Genomic DNA, 23942 nt, shown 5'->3' with positions numbered 1-23942 from the left:
AGGCTACCCATCAGCCTTCAATATGGCAACACCTTTACTCTTCTTACTTTTTTTTTTTTTTGAGACTTTCTCCTTCAAGCTGCTTTTCCACTAGGTGGCAGTAGTATATTCTGAATGTTTTTCTCTCACATTTCTTCACTTCAGGTCCCTTAAATGATTCCATTGAAGATATAGGTAAGTAAAATGAATTTCAGCTAGATAATCAAATGACAAATGATCAAGAAAAATGTCTTTCTCAGGCAATGATTGTGCACAGGTGTCTTGCTCTCCTGTCATCTTAATCTAACTTCTCTTGAGAACAATTATAATGCATTAATAGCTCAGATTTATAATTTACAAAATGTGTTCCTCTCAACCTTGTCAGATTTGTGGCACAATTATTGGCACCCCATTTTGCAGATGAACAAGCTGAGTCTCAGAGATGACATTAGTGAACTATAATCCCATAGCTACAAAATGGGAGCGTAAAACTGGAACTGAGATCTTTTAATTCTAAATCCAGTGTATTTGGATAGAGCACCAGCCCTAGAGTCAGGAGTACCTGAGTTCAAATCTGACCTCAGACACTTAACATTTACTAGCTGTGTGACCCTGGGCAAGTCACTTAACCCCAATTGCCTCACTAAAAAAACCAAAAAACCAAAAACCTAAATCCAGTGTATTTGCTACTCTACCAGGCAGAGTCCTGTAACACAGAGCCCACATTGTTCAGAGTGTATGCTTATCTAAAGCTTTATTCACATAACCTGAATTGAACTAAAAAACCCAGACATGCATGATGGACCTAAATCATTAGAAGGAGGGGATGTTTAAGGACAGGAATAATAATAATAACAATAATAAAGATACTATTTATGCAACACTTTAAAGTTAGCAAAAAAAAAAAAACACCTCTCCATATATTATCTCATTTGGTCTTCACAACAATCTTTTACAACATTTTACCTGTGGGGAAACTGAGGCATGCATTTTAATTGACTTGGCCAGGGCTGCACATCTAGTAAATGTTTGAAGTGGTATTTGAAGTCAGGTTTTTCAGACCCCAAGTTCAGGACTCTATCTACTACAACAAGCTGCATCTGATGATATGCTGGAAATATAGAATCTAGACATCTCTAGAAGGATGATCCTGTGGCTGGGTGAGCTCCTGAGATGACTAGTCACACACAGACCTTGCCTAGAAGGGCTGGCTAGTTGTCAGAGCTAGTTGTCAGTTCCTCCTACTGGGGCAGAGCCCTGAGAGAGACACATGCCACATACATGCTCTAAACTCTCAATGGACATCTACTTCCTCTGCTGTGCAACCTTTTGTCTCCTAGGTACAGGTGAGCTCTGGTCACTGATGCAAAATCCCATTGCTAGCCAGACCAGGGTCAACTTCAACATTCTCTCTTGTTTCTAAAAATGTCTCACTCTTGGTGTTTGTCTCCTTCCCTCATAGGCCTTATGAATGCCAGGGTCACCCAGAGCCCCAAACACCTGATCACAAGGATTGGCCAGGCAGTGACCCTGCAGTGTGATCCAGCACCCACTTTTGATGTCCTCTACTGGTACAGACAAAAATCAGATCAAAGGCCCCAGTTCCTGTATGACTTTCGGGATAATACAGTAGTGGAATCGAAGGTGGATAAGTCTAGGTTTATAGCCAACTGGCCCAAGTCCTCATCTTCCACTCTCAAGATTGGTTTCACAAAAGTAGAAGACTTGGCTTTGTATCTCTGTGCCAGTTGCAAAGGCACAGTATCACACAGTCTCTTCCTTTCTGTGCACAAACCTAGTACAGGAAACAAGGGGTGGGCATGTGGTTGGCTGGATGCAGAGTCTTGGCACAACCTTGAGAAGCCTAGAGAGGCAAAACCCAGGAAACCCAATGTCAGCATAGGAATGAATGTATTTAGCCCTTTTTCATTGGGATTTCTAGAAGTAAGGAAGCCCCTGACCAGGAGTTAACTCTCTGTTGCTAATTTAACCAACTCAAGATCCATTCGTTAATCCTATGTTGTCACACATTCCAAATTCAAGCATCTTTTTCACAAAGATCTCACTTGGAGACTTTTTAAAAGAGCTTTCCTGAATTTGATACATTATAGCTATGGCATTCTGATGATTGTGAAGAGAGACAGAGACAGAGACACAGACAGACACAGACAGAGAGAGAGAGAGAGAGAGAGAGAGAGAGAGAGAGAGAGAGAGAGAGAAGGGAAGGAACAATTTGGTATGATTGGTCCTTCATTTCTTCCTATCACAGTCTTTTCTAAAGGCTCATAAACCATCTTCTTAGGAATGTGTTGTAGATTTATTATCTAATAACTAATATCTCATTGATTAACAGTTTTGAAAATCTAAATTAATCCTTCCTTTAAAAATGTTTTATTAATGCTTTTTATTTTTTACATTATGTTCACTAATATTTTTTTTGCAGGGCAATGAGGGTTAAGTAACTTGCACAGGGTCACACAGCTAGTAAGTGTCGAGTGTCTAAGGCCAAATTTCAGCTCAGGTCCTCAGGGCCAGTGCTTTATCCACTGCACCATCTAGCTGCCCCCATATTCACCAATATTCTGAGCTGCCATAAACCCATCCTTCTAATAGTTCTAAGAAAGATAACCAAGCCCCTACCAGTACTCTGACATGCACAGTCTTTTGCTCTTTTGTCCTTCACCATCCTTCTGTAAAAAGAAGGTAGTAAAGGGAGCAACAAATTTCCTTACCACTAATGGTATGTTTACCATCTTCTCTTCCCAATTGCCCACTCCCAATCAGATTTTACTCTTACTTTCATTTTAATTGCTACTTTACATCCCACCTTCTGATACTGGAGTTTATTTTGCTTATTACTACTCCCTCACTTACCCTACACTACTTCTTAAACTCCCTTCTCCCTGTTCCCTCTTATTTCCATGTTGATTGATATTAATATATTCCCATACTATGCTTTTTGTATTGTGGTCAACTTTCATGCTTAGCTCAGATGAAAGTGAGGTTCATGGGATGTCCATTCACCCACTTCTTCCTTTATGTTTGAGTAATCATCATCTTACGCACTGCTTTTATATGAGACAAGGTCCTTCCCCTTCTTCATTTCCCCTAGTATATTCTTATATTCAAACTATTTTCTTCTTCTCATAAGACTATTGGAACAGAATACTGCCAATCCCAGACCCACCCCCAGTCTGTTTATCTTTGAGTCTTCAAAACCTTAGGATTCTGAGAAGACCTTTTTTTTTCTCCTCCTATAAGAAAGTAAATGATTCATCATCATATAATCACAAGAATATTTACCTTTCTATATTTCTCAACTTCTATGTAAGCCTCTCAGAGTTTCTTCTTAGTTTGCCTTTTCATTAGGAATCCATTTAATTCCTCCATTACACTTTTTAAAATCTATTTTTTCTCCTCTAGGAATTTATTCAGTTTCTCTGGATAGATGATTCTTGGTTGTCATCCTTTTCCCTTATATTCTAAGCTCTCTTATCCTTTATTTAGTAGCTGTCAGATCTTGTGGAATACTGACATCAGATTCTTGGCACTGGAATGCTTTCTTTTTGGCTGATTCCAGTATTTTTTCTTTGATTTGTAAACTCTGTGTCTTGGATTATAATACTCTTAGGAGTATTTATTTGGGGCTTTCTCTTAAAAGTCAATTGGTAGTTTCTACTATTTTCATTCTTCCCTCTGGTTCTAATAGATCAGAGCCAATTTCAATTTTTTAAACTAGCTATGTAAGCTATTTGGGGGGAGGGGCCATGATTTTGACACATTCTGATGGTTTTTATTTGATCTCTCCTAGACATGTTTTCCAATCAGTTGTTTTTAACAGTACACATACTTTTATTTTCTTCATTTTTTACTTAAGATTTTGTTTAAATATTTGTTGTTTCATGGAGCCATACTTTTCTGTTTGGCCTCTTTAAGTGATTGATTCTCCTTGGAATCTTTCCTCCCTGCTCTTTTCTTTAACATCACTTCTCTTGTTTCATTTCTTTTTATTTATTTTTTTCCAGGGGATTGAGGGTTAAATGACTTGCCCAGGGTCACACAGCTAGTAAGTGTCAAGTGTTTGAGCCTGGATTTGAACTCAGGGCCTCCTGACTTCAGCATGACCTCACTACCCCCTTTTGTTTCATTTCTTCTATGTATTCTTGTGATCCTCATAGCCAGGATATTATGTTGTCTGTTGGATTTGTTGTAGATTTACTCTTTTGAATTTGATTCTCAGCCCAAGCAAGTTTTCATTATGTTCAGTGATTTCTTCTATTTACTCATATCCCCCACCTCAGTTTCTATTTAGGGTTTTTGTGTTTGGGTCAGATTCATCTCCTTTCCATAATCTTGGATATTGTTAGTAGTCCCTATTTGTGGTGGCTCTGGATGTGGTGGCTAACATTAGCACCTGTCTTATGCAAGAATAACTTAGTTTGGACTCACTCTCCTTGTGGCTTGACATAGTTCAAGTCAAAAGTATTTAATAATATGTATAAACAATTTAGTGTACTTATTAATAGTATTATATTCCTTGATTGTGGATTATGTTTATAAATATTATTAAAATTTATATTTATTATAACCTCATATGTGCCAGGCAATGTGCTAAACTTTTAGCCTTGACTCCTTCTCTGATTCATCTTGCACAGTTGCCAACCATGAGTTAGCTGCTTTATGTGAATCTTACACACCCCATCCAGATGCTGTTAATAGTGATAGTGAGCAAGGCTCTAAGTAGACTCCAGATGGTTTAGTTCCCAGGTGCTGCCCTTGTCCCAGCTCTGTCTCTGCATCAGATGTTGTTGCCTAAACTCTTTCTAGGTTCTTCTGGTTTGGCCTCATTTCCAGTTGTGCCTTGGGGCTGGGCTGCCTGGGTACTGATCTGGCCCCTTCTCCATCTCTCAGTCTCTGGTTTGCCTTCTGCCTCCCCTGGGGGTTGTGGGGTTTTTAGTGGTTCTGGAATGCTAACAGAAACTTTTAACTTTTCCTTTTGCCTTTTCTTTGTTCATCTCCCCCAGTAAGTTTCTTGAGGATAGGAACTGTCTTTTGCATCCTAGTACTTAACACAGTGCCTGGCACATAGTAGAGACTTAATAAATACTTATTGGTTGGTGGATTCTTTATCACTATTCATTCTGGTGCATTTTTAGAGCTTTATTGGGAGGGTTTGTAGAAAATCTGGTCTTCTGTAGGTACTAATAAACCATCTCATTCCCACAACTTCTCTTCTTTGACCTAATCAATCAATTAATCAATAAGTTTTTATTAAGTCCCTGCTATGCATTAAGTATTATACTATGTGATGAAGATCTGAAGCTGTGATGATTAAAAAGTTCCAGAGACATAATTTATTGGTAATTTAGTCATTTTACTAATAAGGCCAATAAGTCATTAATAAAGGGGCAGTCATTTGACCATCTTCTCAGACCAAAGACCCCTAATGGTGGCAGGATCACAGATTACTTGTCCTTTGAAGAGAAGGTATTCCTGAGGGATGCCAAAACACCACTGATGGATTAATCAAATGGGAAGTCGGTTATCTTGGAGTGACTTTAGTCACTCAATTCATGGTTAAAGAGACATTCTTTTCCATATCACCTGTCTTGATAATAGGCAGCAGCAGCATTTTCCAAGGACTTGTCTGAGCAAATATGAGAAGGAAAACACCCATTAACCTAACCTTAGTATTTCTTTTACTGTCTTATTAGATCTTGGCCTAAAAGAAATTTCTCATACTGATTGGTTTCTGGATGAGGAAGTAGAAAAGGGGAAAGACTTTATTCTTAACACAAAAATTAATTATTAAATATAAGAAAAAAACATTTATTTCTCACACTGCCAAAAGTGACACAGTACCCTCAGTAAGTTTACATCCTATTAAGGAAATAACACAAGTTCAGAGATAAGTAAACACAAATGATGTGTGTATATATGTGTGCATATATATATGTGTGTGTATAATCCATACATATGTATGCATTGTGTACACATACACACAAATGCACATACACATGCATATGCATATATGAATACATATACATATACACCTACACCTACACTTACACCTATACCTACATGTAGTATGTGTGTAGGTAGGTTAGCCCTGATTCCATAACTAGAGGAACAAGGAAAGTCCTCTTAGAGGATGTGGCACTAATTTGGACTGAGCCATAGAGACACAAAGAGAATTAGGGGTTCCCAGAGGAGAAGAGGAGAGCATTCCATACATAGGCGATGACCTGTGTAAAGATCCAGGAGCAAGATATGGAATTTCATGAACAGAGAATAGCAAGTAAGTCAAGTTGGTTGTGCTTTAGGGTGCATTAGGGAATATAATATATAATCAGGCTTAAAAGTCAGTCTAGAGCTAGATTATATATGGGCTTTCATCCATCTCTTTCTTCCTGGAATACAAGGTTCCTAAGGGGGTGCTGATCAGGAGCACAGACAAACGAGATGGCAAACATGAGTGGTTTATGGAATATTGAAGGAAAATGGACAGAGACAAATCCTTTAAAACAATGACAAATTAACAAGACCAGCCAGTTGTTAGGAGCCTTTGAGCAGTGCCTCTTTCCAATGAGAGCAACTACAAGGACAGAAAGATTTGAACACCAAACCAATATGTGATGGTGTCATGGCCTTGATTTCTTAGTCTCTTTACCAGCTAGATGGTGTAGTGGATATAGTAATGGGCCTGGCTTCAGGAAGACATGAGTTCCAATCCAGCCTCAGACCATTATTAGCTGTGTGACTTTGGGCAAGTCATTTAACCCTTGGTAGCCTCAGTTTCTTCAACTATAAAACAAAGAAAATAACAGGACTAACATTTTGGGGTTGTTGTGAAGATCAAATGAGGCAATAATGTGAAGCACCTAGCACAGTTCCTGGCACATAGTAGGTACTACATAAATGCTTGTTCCTTCTCATGTTCAGTGATAATCATATCTGTTGCAGTAGCAATAGCTCAATGGGAAAACAACAGAATTTACCAACTGCTGAGGCGACTGTGACCCTCATACATAGCAGGATTAAGAAAAGGAAGCTCTATAATGAGACACTAGGTTTCTTTTCTGGAGACAGAAAAAAAAACCCTGAGATATTGTTATTGCCAATATTCTGATGTTCCAAGGGATACCCTGGGTAGTGTCATGAGACAAAGAATATTTTAAGAGATGCCTCTAAGAATGAATCCTGTCTGTGTAAACCCAGAGTGAAGGATACTGGAACACTGAATACTTTCATGTTGGTCAATGAATAAAATTGAATAGGGCCAAGGATATAGCCCCAACATGTTCCCTTTGAGATCTCTCAATCTGATCTTTTTTTCTGGGTCTGAAGCCACCTAACCAAGCAATCATCTAGTCCACCCATTTTCATTTTATTCATCTGTACATGGTAAGTTCTCAAAAGACATTGTCATTATTACGGGAAATAGTTGAAGAAAGAGTCCTACCAAATTCCTTTTATGAGACAAATATGGTGCTGATACCCAAACCAGGAAGAGCCAAAACAGAGAAAGAAAATTATAGGCCAATTTCCATAATGAATGTCGATGCAAATTTTTTAAAGTACTATACTAGCAAAAAGATTATAGCAATATATTACAAGGATCATATACTATGACCAGGTGGGATTTATACCAGGATGGTAGGGCTGGTTAAATATTAGGAAAACTATCAGCGTATTTGATTATATCAATGACAAAACCAATAGAGGTCATACGATTATCTCAAGAGATGCAGACAAAGCCTTTGATAAAAGGCAGAACCCATTCCTATTAAAACACTAGAGAGCATAGGAATAGATGGAGCTCACCTTAAATTGATAAGTAATATTTATCTAAAACCATCAGCAAATATTATCAACAATGGGAATAAGCTAGAAGCCTTCCTAATACAATGAAGGATGAAGCAAGGATGTCACTTATCACCTCTATTATTTAATATTGTACTAGAAATGTTAGCTATTTCAAGAAGAGAAGAAAAAGAAATTAAAGGAATTTGAATAGGTAATGAGGAAACAAAACTATCATTATTTGTAGATGATATGATGGTATACTTAGAAAATCCAAAGAATAAGCAAAAAAACTACTTGAAATTATTAACAATTTTAGCCAAGTTGCAGGATACAAAATAAACACACATAAATCATCAGCATTTCTATATATAAACAAAATCCAGCAGCAACAGATTGAAAGAGAAATTCCATTTAAAATAACTGTAGACAATATAAAATACTTGGGATTCTACCTGCAAAGAAAAAACTGGGGACTATATGACAGAACTATAAAACACTTCACACAAATAACATCAGGTCTAAACAATTGAAAAAAATATTAATTGTTCATGGGGTATAATAAAAATTACAATCCTACCTAATCTTTTTATTTAGTGTCATAACAATCAAACTATCAAAAAAAGTTTTATAGAGCTATCAAAAATTTTAAAAAAACAATTTATCTAGAACAAAAGCTCAAGGAAATCAAGCAAATCAGTGAAAACAAATGTGAAAGAAGATAGTCTAACAGTACCAGATCTCAAACTGCATTACAAAGTGGTAATTTTCAAAACAATCTGGTACTGCCTGAGAAAGAGTAGTGGATCAGTGGAATAGAATAGGAATGAATTACACTATAATAAATGACCCTGGTAACCTAGTATACGATATGCCTAAAGATCCAAACTTTTTGGAACAAAAACTCATTATTTGACAAAAACTGCTGGGAAAATTGAACAGTATGGCAGAAACTTGGTACAGACCAACATCTCATACTGTATACTAAAATAAGGTCAAAATGGGTACATGGTTTACACATAAAAGGTGATACCATAAGCAAATTAAGAGAGCATGAAATAGTTTATCTGGCATATTTATAGATAGGAAAACAATTTAGGACCAAAGAAGACATAGAGAGCAATACAAAATGTAAAATACAAAATTTTGATTATATAAAATTAAAAAGCTTTTGCACAAACAAAATCAATACAACCAAAATTATAAGGAAAACAAAACTGTAAAAGGTTTGCAGCAGTTTCTTTTTTACTGGAAAAGATTTCAATTCTTAAATATATCAAGAACTAAGGCACATTTATAAAAATACAAGTCATTCCCCAATTGATAAATGGTCAAAGTGTATGAACAGGCAATTTTCAGACAAAGAAATTAAAACTAGCTATAGTCATATGAAAAAATTCTCTAAATCACTATTGCTCAGAGAAATGCAAATTAAAACAACTCTGAGAATAGTTGTTTTTGGGGGATGTAAAGAGGTAAATGAAGTGAAGGGGAACTAGGAAAGGGAAGCTAGAAGAGGTTGGCAGGTGAAGAGAGAAATAAGACAAATATGGGGTACAGTGGGGGAAACAATGACTGAAGAACACAGAAGTATAGATTAAGAGAATGGCCAGAATGTTCTACAGGCCAGAGGCAGTAAGGGATATAAGGTGATTGATTACAAAGGCTTACCAGCTATCAAAGTGGCAAATAAACCAAAAAAGGAAAATGTTGGATGTTGGAGGGGAGATGGGAAAAATGGAACACTAATCTATTGTTGTTGGAGTTGTGAACTATTCTAACCATTCTGGAGAGCAATTTGGAACTATACACAAAGGGCTATCAAATTGTGCCTTTGATCCAGAAATACTACTGCTAGACATCCCGCCCAAAAGAGAAAAAGACCCATTTGTGCAAAAATATTCATACCAACTCTTTTTGTGGTGGCTAAGAATTGGAAATCAAAGGAATATCCATCAATTGCAGAAATGGCTGAACAAGCCTGACAACCAGGATGATTTCAGAAAGGACTGGAAAAACTTATATGAACTGATATATAGTGAAGTGGGTATAACCATGAGAATATAGTGGATAGTGACAGTAATATTATTTGATTAAGAATTGTGAATGTGACCCTGGGCAAGTCACTTAACCCCAATTGCCTCACTAAAAAAAAATAAAATAAAAAATAATTGTGAATGACAACTATTCTCAGCAATATAATGATCCAAAACAATCCCAAAGGAATAATGATGAAGTATACTATCCACCTCCAAAAAAAGAATTTATATTTATTTCTTTCATTTTAAAATTTTTATTTGAGTTGTCATGCAAAATGACTAACGGTGATATTTTACATAATTACACAAATATAACCTATATTAGCTTACTGCAAGGGTGGGGAGGTGAGGGAGGAAAAAAGGGATAGATTATGGAACTCAAAACTTTAAATAAAAATGTTTATTATACAAAAAGATGTTAAATACTTTGTTGAAATCCAAGGCATTCCTTTGTAATTTTTTCATAATTATTCCACTAAGTGTAAAAAAAACCATACAGACACATAACACTAAAATAAAAATCAGATTAGTATAGGGAATATTTTGAGAGAAACCTATGCTGGCTAAGGGGATTGCCACTTCCAAAAATGATTCTTTTAATAATACCTTCTAGAATTTTCTAGAAGTTGAATTTCTCATTGGTCTATAGCTTGATAAATCTATCTTCATCCCATTTTTGAAAATAATAACTTTTGCCTCTCTCCCATGCCCTTCCATTTGCTATGATTTTCCAAATATCACTGAGAGTGATTTAGCAAACATATCCACATGTTCTGTCAATATCATTGCATGCAATTTATTTAGTTCTAGTGATCTGGCTTCAGTGATAGCAGCTAGGTACTGGTTTTCTATTTTCCCACTTGTGATGAATTTCTATTCCTCAACAACTATTTTCCCTGCCTTTTTCAATCTGATTTACTGTTATGAAAACATGATCAAACTTATTCAAAACTTTTGTTACATGTCATTAACACCTAGAAACCAAGAGCTTGAATTCACAAGCTGAGATTCCTATTCAGGTCTGATAATATTTTCTAAAGATCATTCAACTAGTTCTTATTTCCTCAAGATTTGGAATTTCTCCTAAAGGAAGTTTTCTTTCTCTTTTGTTGTAGATATGTAGCGTGATTTATAGAGCCTTCAGGAGCCCTGAGTAAAGGAATCTATTATTAAACTCATCTCCCACTCCCTTCTTGGTTTCTTCAGATATGATCAGACAATATCCCCTAAACCAATTTAATACCAAGATGTCAGGATTATACAGTAGAGAGACTCAAGACATTGTTGCTCTCTCTTTCTTTTCCTCTTTGTCTTCCTCATCTATCTCTTGCTCTTTACTCTAAATATCCCTACAACCACAACCACAAGTTTAGCCTGAAAAAGCATAGATGACAAGAAAAATCCTTGATTCCCTGGTACAGAAAGTCCTGCTCTCTCCATACCAGTTATTTCTCACAGGCATCAATTATTTGAAATGCCCATGAAAATTTCTTTATCATTGAAAGCTATTTATTTATGAAAAGTCTAAAAATAGAAGAATAGAGACAAGATGGTAGGAAAGGGAAAAGTGGCAGGTGTGTGGAGTGGGAGGGAAGAAAGAGGTGACCTGCTTTATGAATACTTTCTGTTCCCCCACAAGAATATAAAAAGCTGAGGGCTTCCATTGAAAAGTTAAACAAACATGGCCAACATGAATCCTTTTCTGATCTTGGCTTTTCTTGGAGCAGCTGGTGAGACCTCCTGTTCACCTTATATTTATTCCTTACTGCCTCTGGCCTGTAGAACATTCTGGCCATTCTCTCAATCTATACTTCTGTGTTCTTCAGTTGTTGTTTTCCCCACCGTACCCCCATATTTGTCTATTTTCTCTCTTCACCTGTCAACCTTTTCTAGCTTCCCTTTCCTAGTTCCCCTTCACTTCATTCACCTCTTTATGTCCCCAGTATTCAAAGCTATAGGATCTTCTATTTACCAAACCTCTGCATTCAGTAATAGAGCTGGAAATGTGTGGCAATGAAATTTCTAGGAGTCAAACTAGGAAGGAAGGAAGCAGGAGCAAGAAGGAAAAAATTAATGAGTCAAAAAATAATATGGTCAAAGACAGAACCATGTAATAAGAAGACTAGTCTAAATAGGAAGAGAAAAGAAAACTTAAAGGACAATAATGAAATGTGAGCTTTTTAAGGGAAGAAAATATCCCATTTTATCTTTGGATTCCTCAGCTCTAACAGTGCCTGGAACAAGAGTAGGTGATTATTAGTGATTGTTGATTGAATCTACTGACTGGAAAAATGCAAATATTCTTCCCTTTTTTAAATCTATAGAGGTAGAAAGTAGAAGAACTTGTGTAAAATAAGGTAGAGCCCAATTCATGATTCAGCTTGGGGACAAGCTACAAGAGGTTACTATGACATGAAGGAAGAGAAGGAACAATGGAGAAAAGACAAATGGCCGAGAGGGTAAAGGGCCTGTCCTATAAATGGAGCTTTGAAAGAGTTATTGAAAGAACATGGATAAGTGAAGTAGCATTCGTTACTTGTCACTCTTATACTAATATAGGTCATTCTGGGGCTCCTGTCAGATTGCCCATTCTTTAAGTCTTGAAGAAACAAGGTGAGAGAAAGATAAACAGAGAAGACAGAGACAGAGAGACAAAAATAGTAAGAGACAGAATCAGAAACAGAGGGAGACACAGAGACAGAGGAACAGAGAGAAAAAAAGGAAGACAGAGACACAGGAAGAGAAACAGAGACAGAGAGGAATAGAAACAGAGAGACATGAAGAGAAAAACAGAGAGAGCTATTGATTGTGATAACCACAGTCACAACAGCAATGATTCCCAGACTGTCAAGAGACTTTGTAGAAGATGCATTCTAGAAATCACCCCTAGGGCTTAGACCTCACATGCTGCTAAATTCTCTTCTCCAAATTTTCCCTCAAGTTGCTTTCTCCACTGATGATGATGACAAGATCGTAGGGGGCTACACCTGTGAGGAAAACAGCCTCCCCTACCAAGTGTCCTTGAATTCTGGCTACCATTTCTGTGGTGGCTCCCTAATCAATGATAAATGGGTGGTGTCAGCTGCTCATTGCTACAAATCGTAAGTGATAGGATGGGTGTTGTTCACAGGGTGGGATCCACAGTCAGCTAGTTATGGTACCTCTTGGAGACCTCATGGGGGAAATGGATGCAATTTGGGTTGAAGAGCAGAAAGTCAAAGAAGTTAGACTCATCGTCCACAGTGCTTGGTCTTGTATGGTTCAAAATGAGCCATAAAGAGTAAGCAAAAGCCCAGAGTTGGGAAGAAGGTCCAGTTTTCAAATGCCTAGGAATAATGTTTCACTCCTCCATGCCACCCTATCACTAAGGCAAGAAGTGTGCAGGCTCTTTCAAAATACACACCCATCCTTTGCATTTCCCTATAGAGCATGATTGTAGTCAGTGTTACTAGACACATACACACACAAACACACACACACACTCAATCACATATAATTCCACAACATATATTATTTATATTACATTTAAAGTAATCCAAAATATACAGAATCTCAGGTAGAATTTCTACCCAGTTCTTAGAAGACAGTACCCTTTGTGGCCACTTCCAGCATTGAAAATAATTGTCCTCATCAGCCGAATTCAGGTGAGACTGGGAGAGCATAACATAGAGGTCCTTGAGGGAAATGAACAGTTCATTGACTCAGAAAAGGTCATCCGCCACCCAAGCTACAATAGTCGGACTATGGATAATGACATCATGTTGATCAAACTGAAAACCCCAGCTGTTCTCAACGCTCGTGTGGCTGCCATCTCCCTCCCTAAGTCCTGTGCACCAGCAGGAACTGAGTGTCTCATCTCTGGTTGGGGCAACACTGTGAGCTTTGGTGGTGAGTAGCTTTCTCCTGTCCCCTACCTTTACATTGGGTCAACCCTCCTAAGCTTAGGTCAGCTTCTCCCTTCTTTCTATTCTCTATAGTACCCCCTTTCCTTTCCTCCTTCCTGATATCAAGAAACCCATGATAGAAATAAATACTTCTTTGATGCTTAGAACAACCAACATAGAAAAATTCCAAAGACCTTTTATTTCTTTTGATTGCCCCCTAATACTAGCCTACCTACAGGGTACTTCCTCATCCCCCCCCCACCCAAATCGCCATTAAATGTCATATTGTTGGAAAGAATAAACTTTACTAAGGAATTTGTGAAAAGAGTAAAATTAGTCAAAATGACATCCAGAAGCGTTTAGTAGTCCAAGTTACAAAGATAGAGAAACATTCTCTAATTGTTTATTTGACCTGTCTCTGGCATTCTAGTCTCAACTCTGATTCACCTCCATTCTCTATTTTTGGATCTATACCCTAATATTTTCTATTTCTAGAGGCTCATGTTCATTTTTTACAAATTGTGAATATTTTAAATATGCAATAATAATAGCATACTATTTCCAATGAGAGTAAACACAGGGCCATCTTATTGCAGCTCATAATTTGGCCTCATACTAATATTCTCTCCACAAACATTTTCAGATGACTATTATGTACAAGGAACTGCGCTGTGTGCAGTAGGAAACATATGGACAAGAATAAACTGGGTTCATCCCTGAAGGAGGTTACATTCAAGTAGGGATAAAGATAGCATCCAGAACAATTATTTCATTACATCAGGAAGATCCACAGTGATATAACCCTCTATACCACTGCAGAGCTGCTCTTTCTCTTCAATTAAAAAGTCAGAGAGAATTGCCTGCAAAACTAAGAAATTAAGTGACCATGGGGGCAGCTAGGTGGCACAGTGGATAAAGCACTAGCTCTGAATTCAGGAAGACCTGAGTTCAAATCCAGCCACAGACACTTGACTGTTACCAGCCATATGACCCTAGGCAAGTCACTTAACCCTCATTGCCACCTCCCCCCCAAAAAAAAAGAAAAAGAAGGGAAAAAAAGAAATTAAGTGACCTTCCCTATGTCATATAGCCAGTATGTGAAAGAAATAAGATTTAGATGCAGATGTTCCTGATTCCAAGGCCAATTCTCCATTAATCATGTATCAATGCCTTTCTACAGTCTAGTAGAAGGTGTGAAACAAGTACCTGAATAATCATCATACAGAGAAGTATGAAATGTATCACAAGAAATATATGGGAAATTATAGAAGCTTAGGGGAAGGAGAGATGCAAACTATTTTCTCTTTTCTGTACCAAAGTTACCAAGTCCCTTTCTCCTAACTCTGATTTTAGGATTGAACATTCTGTTAGGTAGATTGTATTCCCTTCTTTAGTTTTACAACTGGGCTCACCTTCCTCAAAATCCCCTTTTCTTCATAGCTGACTACCCAGATGTTCTTCAGTGTTTAGAGGTTCCCCTTCTGTCTGAAGCCCAATGCCAAGCCTCCTATCCTCGTCAGATCACAGAAAACATGGTCTGTGCTGGCTACCTAGAAGGTGGCAAGGATTCCTGCCAGGTAAGTCCTGCCTTTCTGAAAGTGGAAGAAAACGGCACTTTAATGAAGTCAAATGGAGATAAGGGTTTGGAGAAACATCAAGGAATCTGAAAAGAAAGAAAAGTGGTAGTATGTCCTTATCAGTACTTTCTAGAGCACCTCAAGATGAATTGAAAGTGGGATAAATAGGAATTGTCATGAAGATCTGGAGAGCCAGGAAGAGTAAATAGAAAGTGATGTTGCAGAAAGACTAGATGACCCTAGAGGCAGGGATTTGTGACCTCTGACATCTCTTCCAAGTCTGAGTCTATGACCCCAAGCTTCAGACTAATGTATGGACAGCACTCATTTCCTCTCCCTCTCCTCACTCACCCATGTTCTCTATCCTCAGGGTGACTCAGGCGGCCCCGTGGTGTGTAATGGAGAGCTCCAGGGAGTTGTCTCCTGGGGCTATGGCTGTGCCCTGAAGAATAAGCCTGGTGTCTACACCAAAGTCTGCAACTACGTGGACTGGATTGAGACAACTATTGCTGCCAACAGCTAAAGGCCACTGACCACTTTTTCTGTCCTTTCCTTTGGTATTCTGTGTTGGGACATGATGCTAATAAAACTATACACTCAACTGCTCATGCCTATGCTTGAGGTTCTATTCATTTTTCCCCCCTAAGGAAATGTGAAAGATTTTAAACTATGTGGAAATACAGTTCAGCTTGAGGGCAAGCTCACCCTTCCATATGTCAATCCATGCAACTCCTTACATCTAGATAAGAGAGTGACTCAATCCGGGACAAGAATATTTCCCCTTGGTTAAAGAAAACAAAAACAAACATAACAGACCCATATTTACCATGTCGGGTGTACAGGGGGTTAATTTAATTTAATTTTTTTGTGGGGCAATGAGGGTTAAGTGACTTGCCCAGGGTCACACAGCTGGTAAGTGTCAAATGTCTGTGGCTGGATTTGAACTCAGGTCTTTCTGAATCCAGGGCCGGTGCTTTATCCATAGGGGCTTAATTTTAATATCAATCCTTCTTTATGCCCAGCTATTGAAGAACTGATGGTATTAGAACCCTGCCAGGTATCATAGGCAAACTGGGAGATATTCCTAAAAGAAACATATGGAGGGACTATCTACCCCTCCTGTTTCTTCCTAAAACTATTTTGCATAGTGCTGTCCTTGAGCCTCTCCTCTTCATTCCCTACATCTCCCTTTTTGATCATCTCTAACTTCATTCATTCAATAATCACTTTAATGACTACTACTAGACCCTAGGCTGGGAGATTAAAATCTTAGGTAAGACATGGTCCTTGGTTTGTAGAGCTTATAGATAGGAGATAAGAAACAAACGCAGGTGACTAAAATATAAAATATTACATAAGTGGATAAGAGAGTCATATAATAAATGACTGTAATTTCTGGAGCTGAGTGGCACTGGACAATACATTGACTTCTCTCAGCCCCTGTTTTCTCATCTGTAAAGAGGGGATCATAATAATATTGCTCTCATAGGGTTGTTGGAAGGACAAATAATGAAATAACAATGAAATAACATGCAAAGTATTTTATCAATCTTAAAGTGCTAAACATTAGATATTATGATATTGCTCCCACCAGTGGGGATCAGGTAAGGCTTCATGCAGGAGGTAATATTTCAAATAGGATTTCAAGAGTAGAAGGAATTCAACTGCCAAAACGGAGAGAAAGAACAAATGTTTCAAAGAACTCATGATCTCTCCTCCCCATCTCCAGGTACAGTGATTCCCAGGCTATGGGACTCCAAAAAGACAATTCCCATCTATGAAAATAGGAATAGTGACTGGGGTATTTCTAGCCTGATGGCAATGAGTTGGTAACACTAGGGGCTAGGAGCGCTAGGATAAAAGGTTCTGGACTTTCAAAGAAGGCAATATAGAAAGAGAGGGACAAAGAACATGAGGGACTCCGGGTATAGATGCCTGAGTTTTCTGAAAAGATAAGAAAGAAAACAGCAAAAGACTGCATTCTATATTAGGGGTAAAAAAAAAAAAAAGTTGGACCCAGTCAGGAGGGTCCTGAATTCAAATCCTGGCTCTGATATTAATAAAGTGAATGAACATTTAAATTGTCATTTAAACTGTCTAAACTTCAAACCATTAAAACTGTCTAAACTTCAGTTTCTTAACCAGCAAAATAATAATAATACTGACAAAATTATGAGGAAGAGTTTTTTGGGGGGAGGGTGAGGGCAGGGCAATGAGGGTTAAGTGACTTGCCCGGGCTCACACAGCTAGTAAATGTCAAGTGTCTGAGGGCGAATTTGAACTCAGGTCCTCCTGAATACAGGGCTGGTGCTTTATCCACTGCGCCACCTAGCAGCCCCATGAGGAAGCATTTTACAAACTTAAAATTACTACTTAAATATGAGTTATCATTAAGAACAGTTAGAATCTCACAAGAGATATTGGGGGCAGTCAAGGAAGGGTTAATTCAGCTAAGACTGAAAGAGTGGGAATATAGGCTTTCCAGGGAGCCAGACATTGAAATCCTGGACTTAGAATGGACTGGATTTAAGGTAAGAGGCTGGAAGATTATATTCAGCATGACTGAAATCAGTAACATTTTTCCAAAGCCAGATCAAGCAAAAATCTTTCCATCCTTGTTCATCTTATTTGCCATATTATATTATTTATAGTTTAAGCTTCTCTGTGAATTTTTGTCACATTAAAGACTGCTGAGATTATATGCTTAGAAGGAGCAGGAGAGAAGGTACAAAAATGGCTACATTCCTGGAACTACCGGCAGAAGAGGGACCCCCCACGTCCTTCAATAATGACAGTGAAGCTATATTAGTAACTTCTCTATTTATCTAGTACTCTCTTCCCACTTACCTGCAGTGCCCACCATTTCCCATTCCTCTCTATTCCTCTTCAGAACATTCATATTTTTGATGATGTAGCAAGCACAGTAAGAAACCCAAAATTTCATAACTCCATAGTATGCTTCCAATGAGGAACACCATACACACAAAAATTAGATAGGAGGAACACAGTCCTTTGAACTAGAATGACTTCTATAAGTATGACATGTTTCCCTAAATAAGACCCTAGAGTTATGTAGTTTGGGTGCTATTTTCTTTAAAGCTAAGGGAATTTAGTATGTCACTGTATTAAATATAACAAGGAAATTTAGTTAGCTGAGTACAACATTAGAATTGCCAAACAAACTTTCTACTTGAACTCTTAGCCCAAGCTTTGTTTCCTAGGATCAGGGGAGCTCTGGTCACTGATGCAAAATCCCATTACTAAGCCACACCAGCATCAACTCTAACCTCCTCTTTTGTGTCTGAAACATCTCACTCTTGGTGTTTGTCTCCTTCCCTCATAGACCTTATGAATGCCAGAATCACCCAGACCCCCAAACACCTGATCACAAGGACTGGCCAGGAAGTAACCCTGAAGTGTGAGCCAGTGCCCACTTTTGATGTCCTCTAGGGAAGGGAAGGGAAGGGAAGGCCAAGGCCCTGCCAGTACCCTGACATGCATAGTCTTTTCCTCATTTTGTCTTTCACCATCTTCCTGTAAAAAGAAGGTAGTAAAAGGAGCAAAAAAATGATTACTACTAATGGTATGTTTCCTATCTTCTCTTCCCAATTTCCACACCCAAGCATAGCTTATTTACTCTTTCTTTCATTTTGTTTGCCATTTTACATTCCACCTTCTGATACTGGAGTTGTGTTTTACTTATTTCTACTATCTCACTTACTCGTATTTTCCTATTGCTTGATAATAATGGGTTCCCATATTATAGTTTTTGTATCTACATTTTTGTTATTGTGTATGTTTGTGTGTGTGTGTGTGTGTTCACATTTTATGTCTAGCTCAAATGAAAGTGAGGTTCATGATGGCCATTCACCCACATGTTCCTCTGTGTTTGAATAGTCATCATCTCATGTGCTTCTACAAGTTCCCTCCCCTTCCTCATTTCCCCCGGTATATTCTTATATCCAACCTATTTTCTTCTTCTCTTAAGACTGTCAAAACAGAATAATGCTGGGGGCAGCTAGGTGGTGCAGTGGATAAAGCACCGGCCCTGGATTCAGGAGTACCTGAGTTCAAATCCAGCTTCAGACACTTGACACTTACTAGCTGTGTGGCCCTGGACAAGTCACTTAACCCCCATTGCCCTGCAAAAAAACAAAAACAACAACAACAAAAAAAAAAACCAAACAAACAGAATAATGCCAAATGCATACCTTCTCACAGTATTTTTTTTTCTTTGAGTCTTCAAATCTTAGGGTTCTGAGAAGAAACTTGTTTTTTCTTTTCTCCTCCTATGAGAATATAAATTACCCACCATCATATAATCACAAGTGTATTTACCTTTCTATATGTCTCAGCTTCTTTGCTGTTTGCCTTTTCATTAGGAATTCATGGAAATCCTCTATTACACTTTTAAAAATCTATTTATTTTTCTCCTGTAGGATTATATTCAGTTCCTCTGCATAGGTGATTCTTGGTTGTAAGACTTTTTCTTTATGTTACAGGCTCTCTTTTCATTTATTTGGTGGCTGTCATGTCTTGTCTGATACTGACATCAGATTCTTGGTACTAGAACTCTTTTTTTGGCTGATTCCAGTATTTTATTTTTTCTTATTTGGAAACTCTAAATATTTGGTTATGATACATTTAGAAATATTTATTTGGGGGTTTCTCTTAGAAATCAATTGGTAGGTTCCTTTTTTTTTTTCATTCATCTCACTGGTTCTAATAGATCTGGGCAGTTTTCATTGATGGTTTCTTTAAACTTGGTATGTAAGCTTTTTTGGTGGGGGACGGGGTCATGAATTTCACATATTCTGATAGTTTTTATGTTATTGCTCCTGGACATGGCTTCCAATCAGTTGGTTTTCATAGTACATATACTTTATTTCCCCATTTTTAACTCATGAATTTATTTTAATCTTTGTTATTTCATGGACTCATTATTTTCTGTTGGGGCTTTTTAAGTAACTGAAGCTCTTGCCATTCTATCTTCCCTGTCCCTTTCTTTAACATCACTTCTCTTGTATCATTTATTGTACGTATTCTTGTGATCCCCATAGCCAGTATAGTATTTTCTCTGAACATACTTGGATTTGTTGTGGAGTTACCCTTTTATACTTGATTATCTCAGTCCAAGGTATTATTTCATTGTGCTTAGTGATTTCTTCTATTTGCTCATATCGTCCAAGTCAGTTTCTATTTAAGGGATTTTGTTTTGGGGTCAGATTCACCTCCTTTACATAATCTTGTATGGTGTTATTAGTCCTTATTTGGAACTGGATGTGATGGCTAACACTAGCACCTGTCTTCTGCAAGAATAACTTAGCTTGGACAACTCTGAAGGAATTACAAAAAAACTCTGAAGGATTTATAGTGAAAAATGCTATCCATCTCCAGAGAAAGATGGTATCAATACAGACTGAAGCATAGTTATTTTTATTTTAAAATAATTATTTTCTTGACAGTTTTTTTCTGTTTTATTTCACAATACAACTAATATGGAATTTTTGCATGACAAAACATGTAGAACTTATATTGAATTGTTTGCCTTCTCCAAGTAGGAGGTAGGGAAGGAAGGAGGAAGAGAATTTGGATCACAAAGTTTTTAAAATGGATGTTAAAATTGGTTTTTCATGTAATTGGGAAAAATTAAATGCTAAATTAAATTCAAAAGAGAATGAGATAATAGAATGGAGGTAAATAAGAAATTTCTAACCATAATTATCGAAAAAGAGGAACTCAGGGGCAGAGCCAAGATGGCACAGGAAAAGCAGTAACTTTCCAGATCTCTCCCCACAATCCCTACTAAAAGCTCCAAATAATGCCATAAGACAATTCCTAGAGCAGCAGAACCCACAAAAGGATGGGCTGAGATTATTTTCCAGCCACAGATGGCTTAGAAGGTGGGCAGAAAAGGTCTGTTGTACCAGGGTGAAACTGGAGCCCACACCCGGGCCATGCCAATACAGATCCAGCCCCAGGCAGGCCACAAAAGAGGGAGTTTCTGAATCAACTGCAGTGGTGGCTATTTCTGGAACTCAGCTCATGGTTTGGTGAGGATGTTAAGTGGTTGGCCAGGGAGAGATTTCAATGGTCTCTGCTGGTGCTAAGATGTAACTCTGTTTTGTTTCCCATGCTAGGAACCAAGAAGCAGCCTTGAGTGGCAGCCCAGGTGGGGGAGGGGTGAAGGCACACCAGAGCTTGCAACCAAAGTGAAACAAATTTCTGTGGTTAATTACAGACCAGAGCATAGACCAGGGGAGTGGGTGTAGAACATGTTTCTCCTAAAATTGTACCACCTCGGACCCCCTGAAGTTTGGACAGTGTGCCCTGGAAGCAAAGTCCCACTTTAAGAAGGAGGTAAAAGTTGAGAAATAGGCTGGCAAAAGGAGTAGACAGAAAAAGATGCTGACCTTAGAAAGTGCCTTTTGCTGGCAAGGAAGATGAATATACACCCTAAGAAGAAGATAACAAAACCAAACCTCCTAACTCAAAAGCTTCCAAGAAAAGTATGAATTGGTCTCAGGCCATGGAAGCACTCAAAAAAGAATTTTGAAGATAATGTAAAAGACATAGAGGAAAAAATGGAAAAAGAAATGAGAGTGATGCAGGAAGGTCATGAAAAAAGTCAATAGCTTGAAAAGCCAAACGGAAAAGGAAATACAAAAGCTCTCTGAAGAAAATAATTGCTTAAGAATTAGGATGGAGCAAATGCAAGCTATGACCTTATGAGACCTTATGAGAAATCAAGACACAATAAAGCAAATCCAAATGAATGAAAAAGTAGAGAGTAATGTGAAATATGTCTTTGGAAAAACAGCTGACCTGGAAAATAGACAAAGGAAAGATAATTTGAAAATTATTAGACTACCTGAAAGCAATGATTAAAAAAAGAGCTTAGACATCATCTTCTAAGAAATTATCAAGGAAAACTGCCCTGATATTCTAGAAGCAGGTGAAATATAAATTGAAAGAATCCACTGATCACCTCCAAAAAGTGATCCCAGGAAGGACCTTCCAGGAAGGTTATAGTCAAATTCCAGAGCTCCCAGGTCAAGGAGGAAATATTGTAAGCAGGCAGAAAAAAACAATTCAAGTACTGTGGAGCCACAGTCAGGATAACACAAGATTTAGCAGCTTCAAAATTAAAGGATCAGGGGGCATGGAATATGACTACAGCCAAGGATCACCTACCCAGCAAAACTGAGTATAATCTTTCATGGGAAAAATGGGTCTTCAATGAAAAAGAAGACCTTCAGACATTTGATGAAAAGACCTGAGCTGAATAAAAAATATTACTTTCAAATACAAGACCCTAGAGAAGCATAAGAAGGTAAACAGGAAAAAGAAATCATGAGGGTTATTAAAAGGGTAAACTGTTTACATTCCTACATGGGAAGATGATACTTGAAACTCATAAGAATTTTCTCATTATTAGGGCAAGTGGATAGAGTATATTTAGACAGAGGGCACAGGTGTAAGTTATATATGAAGGGATAATAACTTTAAAGCATTTTTTTGTGGGATGGTCAGTGTTGGGTGGCTTGCCTAGGGTCACATAGCTGGTGAGAGTCAGGTGTCCGAGGCGAGATTTCAGCTCAGGTCCTCCTGAGTCCAGGGCTGGTGCTTTGTCCACTGCACCATCTATCTGCCCCATGTTTATATCTTTAAAAAAAATTAAAATTAAGAGGGGAGAGTAATGCACTGGGAGAAAGGGAAAGGGAGAGGTGGAATAGGGTAAAGTATCTCACATAAAATAAGCAAGAAAAAGCATATGGAGTGGAGGGAAAGATGGGGGAGGTGCAGGGAAGTGAGTGAGCCTTATTCTCATCAGAATTGGCTCAAAGAGGGAATAACATACACACTTAAGTGGGTATAGTAACATATCTTGCCCTGTGGAAAAGTTGGAGGGGGAGGGGGTAAGGAGGCAGGGTGAAGGAAAGGAGGACAGATCAGGGGGGAGTACTCAGAAGCAAAAAACTTTTGAGGAAGGATAGGGTGAAAGAAGATTGAAAATAGAGTAAATATCAAAGGGAGGGAATAGAATGGAAGGTAATAGAGTTAGAAATAGTAACTGTGGGGGAAAAAAAACTTGAAGCAAGTTTGTTTGATAGGCCTCAGTTTTCAAACACATAGAGAACTGAGATAAATTTGTTAAAATGAGAGCCATGCCCCAATTGATAGATGAACAAAAGACATGAAAATTTCAGATGAAATAATTAAAGCCACATATAGCCATATTTTTTTTAAAAAGTGCTCTAATACCACCATCAGGTCTTTTACCCAAATAGATCATAAAAAGGGAAAAGGACACATGTACAAAAATACTTATAGCTGTTCTCTTTGTGGTGGCAAAGAATTGGAAATTGAGGGGATTCCCATCAATTAGGAAATGACTAAATAAGTTCTGGTATATGAATGTAATGGAATACTATTGTGCTGTAAGAAACAATAAGCAGACAGATTTCAGAGAAACCTGGAAGGACTTACATAAACTGATGCTGAATGAGATGAGCAGAACCAGGAGAACATTGTACACAGTGTCAACAACATTGTGTTTTGATCAACTGTGATAAATTTTACTCTTTTCAGCAATACAATAGTCCAAGATAGTTCCAAAGGACTCATGATGGAAAATGCTCTCCAAATCCAAAAAAAAA

General features: G+C 37.8%; 1 protein-coding gene and 1 gene segment (V, D, J or C); both read left to right on the top strand.

Annotated features, from left to right (window-relative positions):
* The first annotated feature begins 1276 nt into the window (after positions 1 to 1276).
* Positions 1277 to 23942, top strand: part of LOC122728275 — a 77164-nt gene continuing 54498 nt past the window's right edge. Inside the window, 2 exon segments of the C gene segment in view lie at positions 1277 to 1325; positions 1442 to 1740. Of these exon segments, the coding sequence occupies positions 1277 to 1325; positions 1442 to 1740 (348 nt within the window).
* Positions 11510 to 15866, top strand: LOC122728276 (anionic trypsin). Its single transcript, XM_043966669.1, has 5 exons — positions 11510 to 11551; positions 12763 to 12922; positions 13456 to 13709; positions 15146 to 15282; positions 15653 to 15866. Exons 1-5 carry the CDS (start codon positions 11512 to 11514, stop codon positions 15803 to 15805), a joined length of 744 nt encoding a protein of 247 aa, XP_043822604.1. The 5' UTR covers positions 11510 to 11511; the 3' UTR covers positions 15806 to 15866.

The sequence above is a fragment of the Dromiciops gliroides genome, chromosome 5 (genome assembly GCF_019393635.1).
Source record: "Dromiciops gliroides isolate mDroGli1 chromosome 5, mDroGli1.pri, whole genome shotgun sequence".
Classification (NCBI taxonomy): Eukaryota; Metazoa; Chordata; class Mammalia; order Microbiotheria; family Microbiotheriidae; genus Dromiciops; species Dromiciops gliroides.
This window is presented reverse-complemented; position numbering and strand designations above follow the sequence as displayed.

What these genes read in the sequence shown, in the direction of transcription:
- LOC122728276 (XM_043966669.1), top strand. Translation starts at nt 11,512, where the DNA reads ATGAATCCTTTTCTGATCTTGGCTTTTCTTGGAGCAGCTG. An exon ending in CAACACTGTGAGCTTTGGTG is followed by an intron (nt 13,710 to 15,145) that starts GTGAGTAGCTTT and finishes TTTTCTTCATAG; the next exon opens with CTGACTACCCAGATGTTCTT. An exon ending in GTGGCAAGGATTCCTGCCAG is followed by an intron (nt 15,283 to 15,652) that starts GTAAGTCCTGCC and finishes CTCTATCCTCAG; the next exon opens with GGTGACTCAGGCGGCCCCGT.